The sequence below is a fragment of the Nilaparvata lugens genome, chromosome 6 (assembly GCF_014356525.2).
Source record: "Nilaparvata lugens isolate BPH chromosome 6, ASM1435652v1, whole genome shotgun sequence".
Lineage (NCBI taxonomy): Eukaryota > Metazoa > Arthropoda > Insecta > Hemiptera > Delphacidae > Nilaparvata > Nilaparvata lugens.
Genome location: NC_052509.1, coordinates 11,539,045 through 11,562,488, shown reverse-complemented (window position 1 = coordinate 11,562,488; position 23,444 = coordinate 11,539,045). Strand labels below are relative to the sequence as shown.

The following is a 23,444-nucleotide window of genomic DNA, read 5'->3' as shown; positions in this document are numbered from 1 at the left end:
AGATTGTTTAATCAAAGTCAGAGATGTTGTATGATTTGTAAGGGCCCATTACACAATCATATAATATGAAATAATCATGCTATTGATGCTAATGATACATTCGAAAACTTCTATCAAATACCTGATTCTCTATTCTAACCTTGTTGGAGTGTAATAGTATTTCCGCCACACTGCACAGAAAGCAACTGTTTTCCAGTCCCTACGTAGATCTGAAAGACATTGTTTGCAGACGACTCTCGTCTGACGTCAGAACAGGTTTCTTCCCGGCCTAGGCCGGAAAGAGTACCCTTTCCAGCCGCTAACATGGAACTAAGAAAGGTGATAAAAAAATAGCTGATCAAAAAACTTTTCACTATTTGTGTTCATTATTCAATAATTGAAAAATTTATGATAATATCATGTTATTGTCATTTGAAAGAATAAAAAAGTATAAACTCAACCTCCCACATAATTGAACATCATCTTTTAGGTTATTTAGACAAATCAGAATAAAAAATAAAAATACTTGGATAATTTCCTGATATTTCAGATTACCTCAGATTTGCTGGAGCTATGACCTTCCACTTCTGCTTTCGGAAGTGCTTAGTAAACAATTAATATTATTATATATATATATTGGTTATTTTTGTGTGTGGCGAAAAATAGCGTTCGCACCACGGGCAAAAATGTTTTTTCGGCTCTCAATCTTTTCTAGTCCTCGGCCTACGGCCTCGGACTTGAAAACCGATTCGAGCCGGAAATAGTATATTTCGCACCTAGAGCAGAAAATGAGATTTTTCCAGCTCGAAATCGGTTTTCAAGTCCGAGGCCGTAGGCCGAGGACTAGAAAAGATTGAGAGCTGGAAAAACATTTTTGCCCGTGGTGCGAACGATATTTTTCGCCACACTACAGGTATTGCTGACAAAATAAATAAAGAATACAAAATAAAGAATACTCGTTAAGCTATCGTACCTATCTCTTGATTTTAGTGGTAGAAGATTTGCAGTCAGGATTTCAGATTCTTTTAAAATTTCACTTGGAATACCACAGTCATCTTCAAGCATTTTTGAAATGCACTAATCAACAATAAATAATTGAATAAAACTGGTTGCGAAGCGAATTAGTTTGATTCGAAACTGGAACTAAAATCATGGCGACTTCAGCTTATTATGAAAGTGGACACTCGCCCGATCTAGCGGATGACTTATTAATAATAATTAGCGCGTTGTTTCCGGCCATAAGCGGCTGGAAAGAGACAACTTTCTGGCCTAGCCCGGAAAAGAAACCCTTTTCTGACGTCGTCTGCAAACAAGGTCTTTCAGATCTACGTAGGGACTGGAAAACAGCTGCTTTCTGTGCAGTGTGGCGAAAAATATCATTCACTGCTCTAGGTGCGAAATATACTATTTAAGTCACAAGAACGGGAAGGGGCCTTTTGCAGGCGAGAATGATGTTTCTAGTCGAGGCGTTAATCGAGACTAGAATTTCATTCGAGCACTGCAAAAGACATTCACGTCCAAGTAACTTACACTATTCTTCGTCATAATAATCTACAAAAGAAAAATAATTGAGAAACAGAGAACATTACCTGCTTGTGCTGACATTACTACATAATTCTATAAACATAACCTAGTTCACAAGTTTCGAATCAGGAATTTCTTGATTGTTGTTGACAAAACTTCTGGAGCGCCAAAAAGCGGCTTTAGGAGCAGTTTTGCTGTTTCAAATTCGGAACTAGGAAACATACTCGACTGTAATGAAAACATATGATTTTATTACAGTAGAGTATGCTGTAATGAGAATCATTATGTTTATTTGTTCTACAATTAGCTGTTTACCGGCTTGATTTCATGGATGTGAAACAGCTGCAATTGGATGACTATGACAAAAAATATTTGATGGAAGATTCGATCCATTATACCAATAGAGATCGTTGTTCAAATATTTGATCAGATATTTCAAGATACTTTATGAAGATAATGAAAGTATATAGATACTGTATGAGTGTTATACTGAATGTGATACTAATGAAATGAAAATATAATAACATGTTGTCTTTTCTACTCATGTCGTTCACATTTTCCATCAACTGCATTACTTGTTCTTTGATTCAAGTTGAAACTGTTTTTCATTCAAATTATCAAACGAAAAAATCTCATCATTAGGCCAAATATGATATGAATACTATCCTTTGAACGTTTATATCAATTATATCGCCATTTAACTATATTACAAATTCAAATTAAAAAATTACGGTCATGATTATTTTGAATGATTAAATTATTCATACATCATAAAACAGCATCAACCAATCACTAGCGAGTAGCTTTGTGATAAAGGGACCATTCGCAATCCAAACGTCATTGGTGCCTCCATTTTGTGGGAGGAGTCAATGGCAATCAACCAATGGGATGTCAGAATATTGTTTCGAGCAGTTGATATTTGTGATTCGAACGTTGAATTCATGATTTTGAGCTGGATTTTTTCTTCAAATATTGGTGAATGCGTGGTAGTAATGTTTCCTTTATTATGATTTTAAAAATGAGGAATGAGTATCCAAAACATGATCCAATAAACTTGAATGAATGAACCTCGGTTCAATTTCAAGTTTCAAGACACAGTATTTTTGTGAACTGGTGAATTCAGAGGATCAAGAAAAAATCAAGAAGAGGAAGGAGAAAAAGAAAGAGGAGAAAGAGAAAGAGAAAAAGAAGGAAGAGAGAGAAGATGAAGGAGATAAAGGAGGAAGAGAGGGAAGAGAAAGCGGAAGAAAAGAAAGAGAAAGAGAAGGATAGAAGAGAAAAAGGAAGAATTGAGAGAGAGAAAAAGGAAAAAAAAGAGAAAGATAAATATGTACAGCCAATCACAACACAAGCTCACAAATGGGTAAGTCGACATGCTGAATGATGATGACTCTTACTAATAGTCAATCACATGAAAAAAGTCTAAAAAATATCAGTATAATCGGACGAAAATCTGTGCTGGAATCTTAAATTATGCTAAGATCTGTGCTGGAAATGGTGCTATTAACGTATGATAGAGTAAAGATACCAGTACGGAGTATTATGTGTAGTACCTCTACAACAAAACTTATAATTTCTTACTATTCATTGTACTGTTCTTCTTCTTCTTCTTCTTCTTTGGCTGTGCCTTATCCCATTTAATTGGGGTCGGCATTCCTTCCTCTTAGTATGCCTCTCCACAAAGCCCTATCCAATGCTTCCTCTCTCCTCCAACCACTCTCCCGCAAGTCAGCCGCTATTCTATCTCCCCACCTCATCGTAGGTCTACCACGTCCTCTCACACCATCCAAAATCAAATCCTGCACTCCTGCGCTGTACATGCCAAAACCACCTCATCCTTGTCTCCTGCATTTTCTTTCCCAGTGGTCCAACTTTTACAGTGCCTCTGATCAATTCATTTCTTATTTTATCTCTTCTTGTAACCCCACACATACATCTTAACATTCTCATCTCAGTCACTTCCATTTTTCGTTCGTGTTTCTTTCAAATGGGCCATGTTTCTGTTCCATACAGCATAGCTGGCCTCACAACTGATCTATACACTTTTCCCTTCATTTGACAATTCCTTCTCTTATCACAAAGAACACCACTCATTTTTCCCCAGTTCATCCATCCACAATTTATTCTATGCTGCAATTCCACATCGAGCCCTCCATCTCTCTGTACACTTGAACCCAGGTACTTAAAACTTGCGACTGGTTGGAGTTGGTTTTCTTGAAGCTGTAAGGGTAGCCCATCATTGTTTGCCAATACCATGTATTTTTCTTTTATCGGCTAATTTTCAGTCTCATTTCCTCCAAAGTCTTCCTCCAGCTTTCCAGCCTTTCTTCCAACTGATCTTTGGTAGGTTCACAGAGCACGATGTCATCTGCAAATAGCATGCACCATGGTGCTGGCCTCTTGACTACAGCACCCACGACATCAATGAGCAGATCAAACAGATATGAGCTAAGTGCTGAACCCTGGTGAAGGCCAACTTGCACAGGAAACTCTTGGGTCCTTCCCACACTGGTTCTCACTCGAGTGATGGCTCCCTTGTACATCTCCTGCACCAATCGAACATACTTCTCTGGCACACCTTTTCCTCTCATACTTCGCCAAATCTCTTGCCTGGGCACCCTGTCATAGGCTTTTTCCAGGTCAACAAATGCCATGTGCAGCTGAGACCTTAGCTCTCTTGCCTTCTCCACCAGCTGCCGGAGAGCAAATATTGCATCTGTTGTTCCTCTTCCTGGCATAAATCCAAATTGCTCCTCACTGATTGTGGTCTCTTGTCTCAGTCTCTCCTCAATAATCCTCTCCCAAGCCTTCATTACTATTTATCGAACAAATATTGAAATTTCTCAACTTCCTCAAGAAAATAGAATGGTTATCAACCTCATACTTCCTCATTGATTGTATAAGAAATGATAATTTCCCATTTTTTTCAAAGATTCGACGATGATTTTTCACAAATCATCCAACGTCAAAATCAGAAAACTGAATCTTGAAGACTTCGTTCACAAAAATCAACTTCAAAATCGGAAAATCGAAAAGTCTTCGGCCAGAAATTGAGATTGTTTGAAAGCTTCCACGCTTTCCAATCATAATGGAATAATTAATCCCAAAGTCAACTTTCTTACCAAGTCAGATCTATCAAGACCATTGAAAGCTGTTCATTATCGTTGTGCTCTCTCTCATGCAGTAGATATTGTCATGCTTTTCATCTCTATCTTACAATAGCTCCTGCCTTGTCAACTACCATTCTTTCTCTCTCTTTCTCTCTTCACTCTATATCTTTCTCTTCCTCTCTGTTTCTCTCTGGATATTTCTGTCCATCTCTTTCTTTTCCATTCTCTCTAACTCTCCCCCTCTCCCACTGTCTCTTCTCCTGGTCACACGATGAGAAGAATATTTTTTATATCCTTTTCAGAGAATCGACAATTATTCTTTGAAACACCGCCGATTTATTAAGTTACATCACAATATTATACTATCGTCATTCTAATTGTATTCAATATTCATTCTCATAGATTAATTTTCCATACATTGTAAAATTATTCGTAAATCAGTGTATAAGCCAGTAAATATTGTAACATACATAAATGAAGAACTCTAATCTAATCTCTCACCCTCTCACACTTGAACTCTCCCTCACACTCTTTCTCTCTTTCTCTTCCTCACACACACTCTCTCTCTCTCCTCTATATCTTCCCTCATTATCTTCTCTTCCTCAATTAATTCCTCATCCCTTAACCAGTCAATAATAATCATCAATATCTCTCTCACTCACCGACAATCATAAACCTCTATCTCACTTTATCCCTCATCCAATCAATGATAGCCATCAGCTTCTGTCTCACCTACTCACCAGTATAACACCAAACTCCTCTAAGTCACTGACCTCCCATGCAAATATCCATTGTCACTCCTCAGAGAAACAATTGAAGACCCTCCACAATCAAACCCGCCGAAATATTAAAAAGCGACCCTGATTTGAATTTTTAGACTCAAGTTGATATGCATATTCAATCTTCACTATGAGGTTTCCAATGCTGATTGGAGAGCTGGGCAAAAGATATTGGGTTAGAGAGAGATAGAGAATATGATTACAGAAGATAGATTGATAGATAGATATATATATAGAGAGAAGAAGAGAGAAGAAGAGAGAGAGATTCATACAAAGAGTAGGAAGTAGGAAAGTAGGAGAGTATTATAAGAAAAGAAAGTGGAATAATCGGACCCTAGAAGTAGAAGAACAAGAATTAATTGGAGAGTAGCAACCAACTAAGAGGTTTTCCTCCACCTACTTCTCCTTCTTCTTCTTCTTCTTCTTCTTCTCTTCTTCTTCTTCTTCTTCTTCTTCTTCTTTTTCTTCTTCTCCTTCATCATATTCTTTTCCAACTTCTTCTTCATCTCCTCTCTTCTTCTTCTTCTTCTTCTTCTTCTTCTTTTTCTTCATCTCCTCTCTTCTTCTTCTTCTTCTTCTTCTTCTTCTTCTTCTTTTTCTTCATCTCCTCTCTTCTTCTTCTTCTTCTTCTTCTCCCTCATCTTCTTCATAATATTCTTCTCCTTAGTCTTGTTCTTGAACGCCATCATCTGCAGAAGACGATAATTAAGGGAAGCCAGTAAATATTGTAACATACATAAACAGGTATCCATGTGATTCTTGCAATGAGGTATTGAGAGTGTAAACAATTACAAGTATCTTGGTATTTTTGTTGATAAGCATCTACGCTGGTCACCTCAGATTAGCTACCTTTGTAGAAAATTAAGGGTGGTCAATTTAAAAATGTACATGCTTAGAAGTATTTTGAGTCTAAAATTACTAAAATCTGTTTATTTTGCTCTATTCCAATCCTTAGCTCAGTATGGTAATTCTATATGGGGAGGAACTTTTGATTCAACTTTAAAACCTCTATTTGTTTTACAAAAGTTAGTTATCAAAACAATAATGAGGTATCCGAGAGATTTCCCAAGTGTCACATTGTTTCAAAATTCCAATCTGTTCACTATAAGACAATTGTTCATTTTAAAGACTATTAAGAAACATGTGCTCAAATTAAAAATATTCAAAATTTTCAAAGAGTAACTAGACAAGTCGCTCAAAACTTAATCACAATTGAAAGAGTTGATAGCACCCTATCCCGTAGAAGTATTTCATATTTGAGAAATAACTCTATAATAAAGTTCCAAGAGGATGGTTGATAAAGAAGCCTAAAATAAAAGATTTCCATACCTGGGTGAAAGAAAATTATTTTTATTCAATTAATGATTTGGTTTAATATTGATTGATGTTGTATGAATCTAAATTCAGCTTTATGTATATCTTTAATTTATTGTTATTTCTTAGAATGGAATATTTAGTTGGTTGAATGTTAATTACTGTTAGCCCATATTATAATATTGTAGGATCATTTATATATTAATATTAATGTATAAGTGAATAAGTTATATTAAGACTCCACGTCGGCGTACAAGTTTTCTTTTGCCGACGTGTAGCACAAAGTTGTCAATTTCCTTCCAGTTGTATTCTGTATATATTTTTGTGCAATAACGATTAGATTTGATTTGATTTGAAGAACTCTAATCTAATCTCTCACCCTCTCACACTTGAACTCTCTCTCACACTCTTTCTCTCTTTCTCTTCCTCACACACACTCTCTCTCTCTCCTCTATATCTTCCCTCATTATCTTCTCTTCCTCAATTAATTCTCCATCCCTTAACCAGTCAATAATAATCATCAATATCTCTCTCACTCACCGACATCATAAACCTCTGTCTCACTTTATCCCTCATCCAATCAATGATAACCATCAGCTTCTGTCTCACTTACCAGTATAACACCAAACTCCTCTGGGTCACTGACCTCCCATGCAAATATCCATTGTCACTCCTCAGAGAAACAATTGAAGACCCTCCACAATCAAACCCGCCGAAATATTAAAAAGCGACCCTGATTTGAATTTTTAGACTCAAGTTGATATGCATATTCAATCTTCACTATGGGGTTTCCAATGCTGATTGGAGAGCTGGCAAAAGATATTGGGTTAGAGAGAGATAGAGAATATGATTACAGAAGATAGATTGATAGATAGATAGATATATAGAGAGAGAAAAAGAGAGAGAGATTCATACAAAGAGTAGGAAGTAGGAAAGTAGGAGAGTATTATAAGAAAAGAAAGTCGAATAATCGGACAATAAAAGTAGAAGAACAAGAATTAATTGGAGAGTAGCAACCAACTAAGAGGTTTTCCTCCACTACTTCTCCTTCTTCTTCTTCTTCTTCTCCTACTACCTCTTCTTGTTCTTATTCTTTCTCTTCTTCTTCATCTCCTCTCTTCTTCTTCATCTCCTCTCTTCTTCTTCTTCTTCATCTCCTCTCTTCTTCTTCATCTCCTCTCTTCTTCTTCATCATATTATTTTCAAACTTCTTCTTCATCTCCTCTCTTCTTCTTCTTCTCTTCTTCTTCTCCTACTACCTCTTCTTGTTCTTATTCTTTCTCTTCTTCTTCTCCTACTACCTCTTCTTGTTCTTATTCTTTCTCTTCTTCTTCTCCTACTACCTCTTCTTGTTCTTATTCTTTCTCTTCTTCTTCTTCTTCTTCATCTCCTCTCTTCTTCTTCATCTCCTCTCTTCTTCTTCATCATATTATTTTCAAACTTCTTCTTCATCTCCTCTCTTCTTCTTCTTCTTTCTTCTTCTTCTTCATCTCCTCTCTTCTTCTTCATCTCCTCTCTTCTTCTTCTTCTTTCTTCTTCTTCTTCTTCTTTCTTCTTCTTCTTCTTCTCTTCTTCTTCTTCTTCTTTCTTCTTCTTCTTCTTCATCTCCTTCTTCTTATCCTCCTGTCTTCTTCTTCTTCTTCTTCTCCTTCTCCTCAAGTTCCTTTTTTGTTTCTTTTCCTCATTCTTCTCCTCCTTTATAGTGATCATATTCTCAAGTTTTTGTTTCTCCTCCTCGTATCACTTTTGAAGAGCAAAAATAATAAAAAAAATTATGGTGATAGAAAGATAGATGATAAAACGTCTAGTCAACGAAGAATGAAGAGAAATAGGAGGAGGAAGTGTGAAAAGAGAAGAATGAGACGTAGAGGAAGAAGAAAAAGAGAAAGAGGAAGAAGAAGGAGACAATTCAGAGTAAGAACGCAGAAGAGACAACTAACTAATCTGGGTGTTTCTGGTTGGTTGGTTGGCCAGGATCTGTTTTTGTCACCAGTCTGGCCACAATCTATCCAAACCCTCAACCCTTGGACTATAAACAGTACTAGACTCTAAACCTTCTAAACCTTTCACTCTCCCATTATTCTTCCAATTAATTATAACTTTAATAATAAATATATTTAATTCAATTTGTTATCGAAAGTTTATATAAGGTAGAGGCCCAATCTTGGATTCTTTCATTGTGAATTATTACGGTTAATATTATACTTTTAATTTACAGTATAAATTGAAATGGACATAACCTACATGAATTAGGAAATTGAAGAAGTTTTGGGCAATAGACTGTTTTTTATTTTGCGACAACTGTTTTGTTTACTCTATCCAATAAATAAATAAACAAACGATAGTGCTATTTACAATACAAAACTGTTATTGACCGAGCGAAGAGAGGTCTAAGATTCAAGTAGACGGTTTTGCATTTCTTTTTATGTTTTTAGGTTCCGCATTTACAGCGAAACGCAGCAATAGATTTTCATGAAATTTGACAGGTATGTTCCTTTTTGAATTTCGCGTCGACGTATACATACGATTTTTTTGAAATTTCGCATTCTAAGGTTAATACAAAAGGAAAATGAGTCTCCTTTGAACGCCAATATTACCGTAAAAATCAGACTTTGGAATTATTCATCATAAATCAGCTGTCTAAGACTATAATACTACCCGTTCAAAAACATCGAACATCTTGAAAATGTATCTTTCCATCAACGTTAGTAGACAGTTGGCTATAATACTACCCATTCAAAAACATCGAACATCTTGAAAATGTATCTTTCCATCAACGTTAGTGTAGACAGTTGGCTATAATACTACCCATTCAAAAACATCGAACATCTTGAAAATGTAACTTTCCATCAACGTTGTAGACAGTTGCAGCCAGACCTGATAACAGCGCTCACACTCACATTCCGGGACGACACGACGTCACGGTACGATAGGACAGAAAGCTCTATGTTTATTTAGAATTTTCTCTAGACATTCTAAATTGATTAATTATTTATTAATTTTTTGATAAAACATAACAACAGGTCAATGTAACTTACTGAGCGCGAGGTCTACCGTTCACAGAACTACGAGTAACTACGATTCATAACTTATCACTCTATCAAAATGATCACTCTAATTCAAAATATATCATAGATTCACACCCAAAACAACAACGAGCGACAGTTACTAGTACATGTTATGAAAAGGCCAATAACACATAGCATCAGAATATCAGAATAAATTGTGTTCAAAATGCATGCATATTCTATTTCGCGGTTAAATGGGGCATGATATCGCATCGGAGGCTACTTTCACGTTTCAACTATTTCAACTGCCATCGAAGAGAAAGAAGAAGATGAAGAAGAAGAAGAAGAAGAAGAAGAAGAAGAAGAAGAAGAAGAAGAAGAAGGAGGAGGAAGAGGAAACGAGGAAGTAGCAGCTCTGTCAACTCAATTTGAAGTCAGCTTCAAGCTACGCACCATTTCAGGCTTAAATCACCTTCAGTTACTCACGGTTCCCTTCTTAATTTTCGTACTTTTTCGGGGGTTCCTTACTTTTTCCACTTCTTCTTTCTCTTCTTCGATTCACACCGTAACGCAACCCATGTTGAAAATATATTTCGTATTTTGGGAGAGCGTAAGTTCTGCTACAACAGTCAGCACCAAAGATTTGAAATAAATTGAATTAGATAAGTATTTATAAAATTACAGTTATTACTTTCCATTCAAGATGGCGGCTAAAATGGTAAAAATGTTGTCAAAGACAGGGTTTTTCGCGATTTTCTCAAAAACGGCTTCAACGATTTTGATCAAATTCATACCTAAAATAGTCATTGAAAAGCTCTATCAACTGCCACAAGTCCCATATCTGTGAAGATTTCAGGAGCTCCGCCCCATCTATGCAAAGCTTGATTTCAGATTCTTAATTATAAGGCTCCAGATACAATTGAAACTATGCAAAATTTGATTTTGGATTTCCAATGAACAGCCTTCAAATACAATTTGAACAAAACATTTCAAGTGAAATAGATTGGGCATGAAAATCTTTACAGTAACATTTTCACCAAAATTTGAAAATAAACTCGAAATTCGAGAAAATGTGATTATTCAATTGCACTTTATTGAATCATTCACTATGAAGAGATAGCAGACCTCGTGCGTCTCCAGCGTTATTGTGCTGTCACCAGCTGGCTCAGATCTTTGAATAGTAGACTTGAGATGCGCGTGAACACTAGCGTCAGGTGATCAATTTTCATAACGGCAAGGAAAGTTGTGTGAGTGCGCCACACCAGATTTTTGTAATTTGAATTGATATTGAACAAATATTATAGTGGTATTGACAACATCAACGTCTTATTCTTTCAATTATGGGAAAATATCTTATCATAACATCTCCTTCCATGCAATCAAGTTATTAGAAATATATAATTTGTTGATTGAGATTGTTACTGACCTGCTAATCGGATATTGGCAGGGGACGAGACCTCGACATGCCTTGTCAGCTTATGCCGGGTGCGACATCTATAGGTGGGGAACTGGTCACTGAATTCAAGATTATGCACCAGCAGTTCGCCAGTGGGAAGCACGTGGAATTTGCCATCTGAAACAAAGCAAAAACAACACATTATCATCTTTTTGTACATATTTTCCTTGTGTACACCCCTTGTAGACATTTTTTAATTATTTTTCAACAGAAACACATTTACAAGGACTTCTAATATAATTGATGTGAGATTTGAATAGTCCATCTATATAATTATATAAAAGCGAAATAGCACTCACTCACTGTCTGACTGACTGACTCACTCACTCACTCACTCACTCGCAGAACTAAAAATCTACCGGACCAAAAACGTTCAAATTTGGTAGGTAAGTTCAGTTGGCTCTTTAGATGCGCACTATGAAATCTTTTGGCGATTTTCCAACTGTAAGGGTGATTTTTAAGGGTTTAAAGTTCGTCTTTTAGCATGTATATTCTTCTTATTCCAATATCTTAAAATTATAATTGGAATGTCTATACCATATGTTAATATAGAACTATAATCTAGAGAGAGTACCTCTTCAAAACAGTTGTTCTGGTAACTAAATTAAGAATTTTGTCAGGTTGGCATTAAGTTGAGTTGACTTTGTTAGGTTGGCACCAAGTTGAAGATTGGAATGCATTTATCCAGGACCTCCTTAATACCAATTTATCCTGTACTTCCTAAATACCTATTTAGGAGGTCCTGATTTATAGCGGAAAAATTGATTGGGTACTGCTACTTCAATCAGAGCTATTCCTGGGTGTTTTTCGAGATAAAATCGACATAATACGTTCAAATTTGGTACAGAGGTTCCGCTGAGGTCTACATGCAGGCGAGCGAAGCGAGCCCGCTGATCTCATTTTTGGACGATCCAGTCGTGAGTCCAGGGGGCGGAGCCCCCTGGCTAGACGGATATGGCGAGTGAAGCGAGCCTGACGGCTAGTAGGATTATAATAGAACTTTACGTAACAAGTCCGGTAACGATAATTTACCGCATAAGTATGATTGTTTCTGCCCGAAACGTAGTTGAGGGCAGAATTATCATACGAATGCGGTAAATACGTTACCGTTCAAGTTACGTACAATATTTTTTGTCATACTTATCTGAGAAAGAATAATATTGCTGAGAAACAGAAACCATAGCTCTTCGAGCTACTGCATTCTATAAACATGACCTAGCCCGTAGCGCCTAGTTCATAACAGACAGACCCTTCGAGCTCAAATAAAATAATAAAGGCCTAAATTATAAGATTTTAGATGAGTTATTATAACTTGAAACTCCTTAAATGAGTTCTTTGATTATTTGAGCTAGTATATTAATTACTCACATGTTATTAGGACTCAGTAGTGTCCCAACATACTTGACTGTGAAGAGAACATAATTTTATGATCTCTTTACAGTATAGTATGCTGTAATGAAAGTCATATGTTTTCTTGTTCTGCAAACAGCTGTTTACCGGCTTGATCTAATGCATGGAAAACAGCTGCAATTGAGTAATTATGACAAACATTGATAAACAACTAAGGGTAGGCACACACCGGTTAGTCAAGACAAGACTAGTCACGATTAGTCACAATACTTCATATAGTTGCTTATGAAGCAACACACACCGATTAGTCATTGCAATTAGACATGTCTTCATAAGCAACTTTGTGAGTGTTTGTAACGTGTCTTGTCTTGTCTAACTGTTGTGTGCCTAGCCTAATGTGAAATAAATTAAATTGCAATATTGAATTTCAAAGATTGATAGAATATCTAAAGAGATAGTCTAAAGGTGCGTACGGATTTAGGCGCCGCGAACATGAGCAATTCACTTTTAATCAGCTGATGCCAAGCTTTTTATATCACTGTATCTTACCGTTTCTATAAAAATACAGATATAGTCAGCTGATTAAAAGTGAATTGCTCATGTTCGCGGCGCATATATCTGTACGCACCTTTACAGTAGCATCAAGATATTCCCTTTTTTCTTTCATAACTGAACCTTCTAATTGAAAGATGAATATACACTTGTGACAAAATTCTGTAACAAGGTCTTTGATTGAACCTTTTTATTGGAAGTTAAATATACTCTTGTCACAAAATTCTTGTTTTGACACATGATATATATAAACTTCATCTCCTCTCTCCATTGATTAAATCATGTAATATTCGTGGAAAAATAAAAAAATGAAAATTCTTCCTGAGTTTCAATTTATATCTTTCATATTTTTTTTAGCAAACTATTCATTGAGAAGAAAATGTTCATGTGAACTAACAGAGTTCTAAATGAATTGACCATATGACTTCAACTTGGCAAATTTTGAAACAGATAATCACGATATCAGGTTAAAACTCAGACCAGTAATAGAATAGACACCGCCTATTGTATATCAATACTGAAAGTCGATGAGCCAACATCTACTGCCATATCGCCATATCGTGACGTCAGCATCGGATAAAAAACTTTTCTGCAGAGTTTGTTTACATTGTTTTCTATTTCTATTCCAGCGGGAGTTTACCATTTCATAAATAATAATTTACTTCCATCTGAAATAGACACAATCAGCTAAGGAAAACAATGTAAACAAACTCTGCAGAAAAGTTTTTTATCCGATGCTGACGTCACGATATTGCGATATGGCAGTAGATGTTGACTTCCCAGCCTGTCTATTCTATAACTGGTCTAAGAGTTAAAATAAAAAAAGGCAATCGTGTGTAAAAGACTTTGTTTTTCCTGTTTCCCTAGCAACGAATTCGAATATGATGAAACCTATTCGTGTCGAGGGGGCGTTCGGTGTTATGCGGTTGCTATTCGGTACCGAATTCAAACCGAATCATCGTTTCACACTTCTCGGAATTTGCCGAAAACGAACCGAAAACGAAACGAACCGAATGAGTGTGAAACTAGCCTAACAAGTACTTTGATAATCAAACCTTTTAATAAAATATATTGGAAGTTCAATAAACACTTGTGACAAAATTGTATCACAAGGTTTTTGATAATTCAAACCTTCTAATTGGAAGTTGAATATACTTTTGTGACAAGATTATGTCACAAGTTACCTAATTCTGTACATTTTTGATCTTGTATATCAAAACATGAAAAGAAATCTCTTTACAAAGCCTATTCATACCAATCTAGCAACCCAATAAAACATCGACAATATCATGTCAACTCGACTGAATATTCATAACAAATTTTCCCCACGTTTTCAAAGTCTCTCACTTTTATAATGGATAGTAACCTTCACAGCTCTATTTTAAGAAGTATTTTATAGTATTTGTAGTGTTGTAGTAGAGTAGTTATATTCTAAAATGTAGCCGGCATAACTCGCATTCCTGCCATAAAATTCAGAGCGACGCTTCCATAAAACTGCAAATGTCTTTCATAGTCATGATGCAACTATAAACTCTGCAACGGAAACTTTCCGCTATCAACTATTGGCCAGATGGTACTCTTTCTCTCTCTCACACACACTCTCTCTCTCGTTCTCTCTATCTCTCCTCTTCTCTTGCATCTTTTTCTTTCTCACATTCTCTTCTCTTATTATCTTCTCTTACTATCTCTCTCAATCCCAATTCAATATAACCACTTCAATATAACCAATTCAATCTACTTCAATATGATCGGAATTTCCGAATCATTTTTGAAGCCTAGTATTTCATCAAATTTTGTTGCATTGCCTGGATAAAATCTTTCCGGAATGATAGATTAAATAAAGCTTGTGGGGGTGTAGCAATTTATGTGAAAGATGATATCAAAACAAAAGTTTTAATCACATCTAAACAAGAGTATTGTTCCAGACCAGAGTTTATGCTACTTGAATTATCCTTATCTAGTAATGATAAATTACTCGTTGGTATCTGTTATCGCCCACCAAAAATAGGTCATTTACAGATTCGAAAATGCCTTGCTTTCTCTTATGCCTTGTTATAACCGTATACTAGTTATGGGGGATATGAACACCGACTTGAACATGACGAATCGTAACTTTGACTACTTTCAACTGACTACAATTTTCCAATGCCTAAACATGACTATTTTACCCCTCGATCCAACTCATCATACTAATGAATCAATGGGGTTGTTCAAGCAGGCCAAATCTCAGTCCCAGCTATTTCTAGACATGATTTGATCTACTGTGTACTTTCCCATAAGATACCCAAGCCAGAACAGAAAATTATCACTTATAGAGACTTCAAAAACTTTGATGAAGCCGCCTTCCTGACTGATGTGGCTCAGACTCCATGGCATCAAATTGAAGCATTACCCTCAGTTGATGACATGGTCAAGACTTTCGAGAATCGGACTTTGACTTTGTATGACAAACATGCACCTTATGTGACAAGGAGGATTAATAGAAAACGACGAGTACCGTGGATGACTGAAGACATACTTAAGATGATGGGACGTAGAGACAAAGCACATAGAAAATTTAAAAAGACATTTGACTTGGACAGTTTGATAGAGTATAGGAGCCTTAGAAATAGGGTTAAACAGGAATTACGGAACTCAAAGATTAGGTACTTGAATTCGTTTATGATAAACAATAGACAAGACTCTAAATCACTTTGGCAGGGAATAAAAGAATTCGGGCTTGGCAAACAGAAATCGAATCCACAAATTGACTTACCATTGAATAATATAAATGACTATTTCGTTTCACACTCTAACCAACGCGACGAAATTGTCATTGCTAATCATATAGATGATCTTGAAGAGCAGGTTACAAACTTAGATTTACCAATCACTGATCAATTTCATTTCCATCCAATCTCAGAAGAAGACACTTTCAGAGCAATTCAACGTATTCATAGTAATGCTATGGGTGTAGACAAAATTCCTATTAAACTTATCAAGAAGATGTTATTTGCTGTTTTACCAACCATTACATACATTTTCAACAAGTCACTTGAAGAAGGCATTTTCCCTGAAAACTGAAGTTGCTCTGGTTCGCCCTCTAAATAAAGTTCCATCACCCAATAAAGTTGAGGATTTTAGACCAATCAGTATTTTACCTGCATTGTCCAAAGTGCTAGAAAGACTCATTCATGCTCAAGTTGTAAAATTTCTAGACAACAATAGTAAGCTTCATAACTTTCAATCAGGCTTTAGAAAATTCCATTCAACTGAGACAGCTCTGCTTCGTGTCACTGATGATATAAGGTTAGCTATGGACCAAAGAAAATGCACCATCCTCACCCTATTTGATTTTTCTAAAGCATTCGATACTGTTGATCATACAGTCCTTCTGAATAAGTTGGCTATTCTTAGTTTCAGTCACAACTCGTTAGTTTGGTTTAAATCCTATCTATTAGGTAGGAAACAATGTGTATCTGTCGGTGACAAAAAGTCAACTTGGAAAAACGTTATGCATGGAGTACCACAAGGTTCAATTTTAGGCCCTCTCCTCTTCACTTTGTATGCTAATGACCTTTCTTCCATTATCAAATTCTCCAGTTTCCATTCTTATGCAGACGACCTTCAAATCTATTTAAGCTGTCCCATAACAAAAATTAATGAAACAGTTGGAATAATGAATCAGGATATCAATTCGATAGTGGAATGGACAAAGAAAAATGGCCTTAAGCTTAATCCCATCAAAACACAACCCATTATAATTGGATATTCTCGTCTTATAAACAATATTGACCTTGAATCGATTCACAAAATTAGTGTAGACGGTAATGACATTCCTTACTGTAGCTCAGTTAAAAATTTAGGCATTATTATGAATAATACTCTTGACTGGTCAGAACAAGTGAACAAAACTTGTAAAAAGGTATTCTCAGCCATGCATGCATTGAAGAAAATGCACGATATCCTCCCTAGAAACATTAAATTATTATTGGTTCAATCTCTCATCTTCCCACATTTAATGTATTGTAATTCTGTTCTTAATGATATGCAAGTCACTCTGAATGATAAACTACAGCGTTGCCAAAATTATTGTCTACGTTTAGTCTACTCTCTCCAACGCCATGATCATATCACCCCAGCCCACATTGCTAGTTCAACATTGAAGCTTCCCGATCAGAGGCTTTTTCGAATAGTCAAGCTTGTTAGAGATATCTTGAAATACGGTAATCCGAACTATTTTAAAGATGATTTCAAATTTGTCTCTGAAGGTAGGAGGATAGATGCTTCACATACTAGAACCGGAGAAAGTACTTTAAGGATACCCAATCATCGTACTACTATTTTCACAAAATCCTTCTTAGTCAGTGCCTGTCGTGCATGGAATACACTTCCTGTTTCTATCAGGTCTATCGAGAGCCGAGCGAGCTTCAACCTGACTTTAAAAAAACATATTTTGGAACAAATGACTGAAACTGTCCGGCCCTAGAACGATCACATGACAACCATCCCTCACCCATTCCACCAATATAAACCTTTAAACCATGTTATAGAACGAATTGTATATATATATATATTATATAAACTCATGTTATTTCAATTATCCACTGCATACTGCTGTATATTACTGAAATTTGATAACCCTGATCTACTTTCAGCCTACTTCATTTTATTAATCAATTATTTGATCTTCTACCTATATAGTTATTTTACTTTATCAATTTTTTGTTTTTTTCTCTTCAATATTCATATTGATTAAAACTTTTACAATATTTCCATTAATAAATAAATCCTTAGTTTAAATAACGAAATTAACGTTTTGGTAGAGAGTTAGTGGGGAGGATATTTTTAATATTCTTCCCAAAGAATGGACATTGATATGTCCAAAGCTCCGCCAATTTATGTAGATGCATAACAATATGATTATTATCTATAGTTATTATATTACAAATTGCTTTTTCATATCATATACAGTTCAATAGTTATTTTCTTAGTCTATATTATGTAAATTCATCTATAACTTTGCTGTATTGTAAGCTATTGTATATAAGTGTATAAGCCAGTATATATTGTAATCTACATGAATAAAGTACTCAATCAATCAATCAATCAATCAATCAATCCCTCTTTATTTCTTTATTTCCGCTATCAACTATTGGCCAGATGGTACTCTTCCTCTTTTTCACACTCACTCTCTCTCTTTCTCTCTATCTCTCCTCTTCTCTTGCATATTTTCCTTCCTCACATTCTTTTCTCTTATTATCTTCTCTTACTATGTCTCTCAATCCCTCTTTATTTGTTTGTTCCCCTCACTGTATTTTCTCTATTTTTTAATCCTTTTTCATCGTTCTCTTTCTCTTTGTCACTGTTTCTCTCTTTGCCACTCTTTCTCTTTCTCCTTTCCTATTTTTCTTCCTCTAATTACTCATATTCTCTTCCCTTATTATATTCTTTCTATCCTCTCTATTCCTTTCTCTCTCCATCTCAATGTTACCCTCACTGTTCCTGTGTATTGGTCATACGGTGAATTCGTCATTTATTTTTTAGGGGGAATGGTTGTGATTTGATTTTTCTCTCTCTCTATCACTTGTATATTTCTCTACGTGCGCTCAACTTCTATCTCATTCTTTCTTCTTTTTCTCTATTACTTTTCAGTTCCATATCTTTTTTTTGTAATTTTGGAGGAGAGAATAATTTTGATTTGATTACACTCTTTCTCTCTCACTTGTTTCTGTTCTTCCATGCTCTTCACTTCTCTCCATCTCATTCTCTATTCTATTTCTCTGTCTCACTTTTTAGTTTTTTATCTCTCCCCTTTTGTTCATGTTGAAGGAGAAAACAGTTTTGATTTGATTATCTCTCTCTCTCACTTGTTTCTATACTTACCGGCTCTCCACTTCTCTCCTTCTCCTTCTCATCCCTACCTTTCAGTTAATTGTTTCTTCATCTCTTCTCTTCTGTCCCACTCTGATTCTCTCCCATATAACATCTCCGTTCATTTTACAGCTGTTATAAAAAGTAGACGTCGAATGAAATTTGAATTTGCATCCATAGTAATTAAATCATTCTAGTGGTAGTGTATCTGAACATTCCTGGTTCTGATATTCTCATTCCATTTTTGTACTTAACATTCAAAGTGTTTTAATGGAATTTGTCATATTTCTACTTGAAGATTTAGGAATTATTGTCACAGTTTGTTATCTCTAAAGCTGCGTTTACACTGGTCAAGTTCCCTTGAATTCACGTTTTTTTTGAAATTTGAGTTAAATTGACGATTTTGAAATTTCGAAGTCAAGTTGACTTGGACTCAAGTTTTCATTCACTCAAAGGATAATATAATAATGAAGTAAAAAATCTAATCAATCTCAAAGTTCACTTTTTACTTTTAATACTTCCTCTGTGCACCGTACTTTGCTATCAAGTTGTTTTAATACATTCTACATTGACTGACAACTGTTTTTATCTTTTTCCCCAGTTGCAGGTTGGATTGTACCTCCAAGATTCAAGTTGACTCCAAAAATCAAACATGTTCAACATAGAGACATAATTACTCATACACGTTTCCTAAGCTCATCCAATGAGCTAATGAAGAAAGTTATCTATTATAGAATAAACCCAATTCAAAATTAAGATTTTTATAATGAATATTGTTAAGTGAAATCATGAATTTATTCCGAGCAGAATGATCTAATCAGTATTCGCGAAAGAAAAGCTTGTTAATCACTCAATCATTCGAGTGTAGTGTGCATTATCTCCATATATAAAAAATAATGTGTGTTGTGTGTAAGTTTGTTTGTTTGTTAGTTTGTTCTCGCCACACTGCAAAGAACGCAGCTGTTTTCCAGTCCCTAGGTAGATCTGAAAGACATTGTTTGCAGACGACTCTCGTCTGACTTCAGAACAAGTTTCTTTCCGGCTAAGGCCGGAAAGAGTATCCTTTCCGGCCGCTTTTTGAAAATGTGTTCAAACAACAGAACTGTGCCATATGGTGCATTGTGTTCAGGAGGGTGAGATCGGAAATTTCCACCCCACTCTGAGTACCCTACGACGTCTGGTTCTTGAGATATGAGACATCAAAGTTCCCCCCCCCATCATAAAACATTCTTATTCTATTTATTATTCTTATATAGCTGATGCCAGAAAGTTGGGTGGCTTCGTGGGTCACATGGTGTTACCTACTCACAGTTGATGCAATGCATCTATCTATTGCCAAGCTAGATGACAACTACTTGACAGCATCAGCTGTTGGAACGCACAAGAGACCCACGAAACAGCCTAACTTTCTGGCGTCAACTATACCTGTAGTGTGGCGAAAAATATCGTACGCGACTCTCTCAGAAAGGTGTTTCCGGTATTCGGATAACATATTCTCATATGAGAGACATATTCTCATATTAGAAACTATCCTCATAACATAAACACCAACTTTCTGTGCTTGTAGCGTAATATACTATTGTTCCCTATAATTATACTCAAAAACTACTTGACAGAACGGCATGAAACTTTGGGAATATGTTGTGTGAATATTGGGGATGGTTTCTGACCAGAAATTTTAATGGGGAGGCTAATAATAATTATATATTGATCCATTTCACAGACTCATGTTTTCGAAATTGTCGGCTGGGCGCCTACTGTAGAACGGGAAGATCGTCATGATTAAAGATCATGTTGTGATAATATGATCTAGCTTATGAACTTACCAGCTGTAATAAACACGTTACTCTGTGATAAAATTGTTTACTGATATTAAAACTGGGAATTTTAAGCACATAAGAAGTTCGTATTGAAATGTAAATGAAAATATTGATTGTAAGATAAATTCATGATCCACCAACTAAAGTAAAGTGTGACATGAGATACATTGACTTTTTAGCGGCACGAAGTTCACGGGGAAGCTAGTGAATGAATAAATGCATGAATTTGAAATTAATAATCAATGACGATTCCATTTGAAAAATTCTACCAAACAAAAATCTTGCCCATGATCCTCTTAGAGTATCCTTACTCAATTCTACATCTTGCACTTCAAAGATTATCTCAGATAATCGGCATAATGTGAAGAAGAAACATTGAATTACAAATCAAACAAGAGGAGTGCAGAAATGGAATTAAATACAGAAAGAAAGTAGCAAAAATGCGCTGATATTTTGGCATAAGTCGGTTTTGAGAGGCATTAGTTAGGCAAATATTCTTGTTGAATTCTTTCAGTGAGGGAAAAGGGACATAGAGCGAGAGGGGAATATGGAAGGAAAAGAGATAGTGAAGAGTGGAAGATAGTAAGAGGGAAAAAGGAAGAAAGGCAGGGAGATAGAGAGAGTGAGTGTGAGGGAGAGGAAACGAAGATAACTGGCCAATGAATAAAATATGAGTAGGGAGCAAATTATTCGAGTAAAGTCAAAAGCGTAGGAATATGATGGGTAGAAGAAGATGGAGGAGAAGGAGAAGGAGGATCAAAAGAGATTTATGAAGAAGTTGAATGACTGGAAGAGGAGGAGGACGAGGATGAGGAGAGTGAGGAGGAGAAGAAGAAGAAGAAGGAGGAGGAAAATGATTCTTATTTCACCCTGAAGAAGAGAAGTAACATGTGAAACTATGAGAAGGAGAGCGAGGATCAAAAGAGATGTGGAGAACTTGAATGATCGAAAGAGGAGGAAGAGGAGGAGGACGAGAAGAAGAATGAGAGTAAGAAGGATGAGAGAAAGGAGGAGGAGGAGGAGAAGACGAAGAAGAAGAGGAAAAATAAGAAGAAGGAAGAGAAGAAGAAAGCCGAGAAGAAAAAGGAGGAGAAGAAATACGAGAAGATGACGGAGGAGAAGGAGAAGGAGAAGAAGAAGATGGAGAAGAAGAAGAAGAAGGAGAGGAAGATTGAAGAAGATTTACGAGTAACTAGCCAATGAGAGAAATCCGATGGTTGACTTCTTGCATCATTCGAAATGGATTTCATTATTGGTTTCGTTTCTCCAATCTCAATTTACTTCGCCGCAAGTGTAAAGCGCATAGTTGGTTCTACATCTATTCTTGCTGAGCTCTTCACGTTTTTTTTTGTGTGATCCTAATCCTCCCAATTTTGGTTACCAACTCATTAGTTTTGTGATTATATTGAATTCTGTTACCAACTGTCCCTTCTACATTTATTGACCGAGCGAAGAGAGGTCTAAGATTCAAGTCGACGGTTTGGCATTTCTCTTAATGTTTAAATATTTGGATGTTTATATATTTATATGTTGCGCATTTACGGCGAAACGCGGTAATAGATTTCCATGAAATTTGACAGGTATGTTCCTTTTTTAATTGCGCGTCGACTTATATACATGGTTTTTTGAAATTCTGCATTTCAAGGATAATATAAAAGGAAAAAGGGCCTCCTTCATACGCCAATATTAGAGTGAAAATCTAACTATAAAATGATTCATCATAAATCAGCTGACAAGTATGACACAGATGTATGGAGAAGCCAGTCTATTGCTGTATTTGTATAAGGTCTATTATAGTTTCAATCAAAGACATTAAAGAGGTATGCATCTTCAAGCTGGGTTTACACCAAAGTTATTAACAAAATGGTTATAACTTAATCCTTATAGATTCTATTAGATTGAACGGAAGTTGACAAACACATATGTTCATCATGTGTATTAGATTGAACATGACTTATTAAGTTATGTTCAATCTAATATAATCTAAAAGGATTGAGTTAACATTTTTTCATTAAATTTGGTCTAATCGCAGCTTTAAGGTCTTTGGTTTCAATATTTTGTTTTTCAGTCATGGTATTATTATGCGTGCCCATCAGTATCAATATTCTGACATTCGAAGAAACTAATTTAATAGGTGAATAAAAAAAAACAAATGAACTCAATTATGCTGGAGAAATTAAAATTTTTTTGATTCTAAAAAATTGATTTCCATCAGATAGAAAGATCACGGAACTGGATGAATTATATCATATGAAATACAAATTCAAACGTGAACTGAGTTTGTTAACATTTAAAACAGTTGACATCTGGTACTTGTGGATGAGAATACTGCGTGAGGTCTACTGTTCACAGAACTACTGGTATTGAATTCTGTTACCATCTGCCCCTTCTACATTTATATAGTCACACCACAACTTCCCCCATTGTTGGAACTATTCTCTTTCAATTTTCTCACTCACACTCTTTCTCTTCTTCTCCCACTCATCATCTGCTTCCTACATCTCTATTCTATTTCTCCTCACATGCTCTTCATTCACATCTTCTTCATACTGTATGATATTCCCTCACTCCTCATCTATTTTTTCTAGATCTATGATGAGGTCCACGTTATAATGGCAGTGTTTGATTAGCAATGGTATTGCTATCCTTGTCCATCATTCAACAAAGCAGATAGCGCTACCTGTTTCTCGCTTTGCTCT

The 23,444-nt window shown here is 35.7% G+C and overlaps 1 protein-coding gene across 1 annotated transcript in view; it reads right to left on the bottom strand.

The window, feature by feature from the left end:
- The window catches only part of LOC111058651 (Down syndrome cell adhesion molecule-like protein Dscam2), a 541,982-nt gene that overhangs the window by 162,383 nt on the left and 356,155 nt on the right, over nt 1-23,444 (bottom strand). Inside the window, 1 exon segment of the mRNA XM_039430110.1 lies at nt 11,141-11,287. Within this exon segment, the coding sequence (XP_039286044.1) occupies nt 11,141-11,287 (147 nt within the window).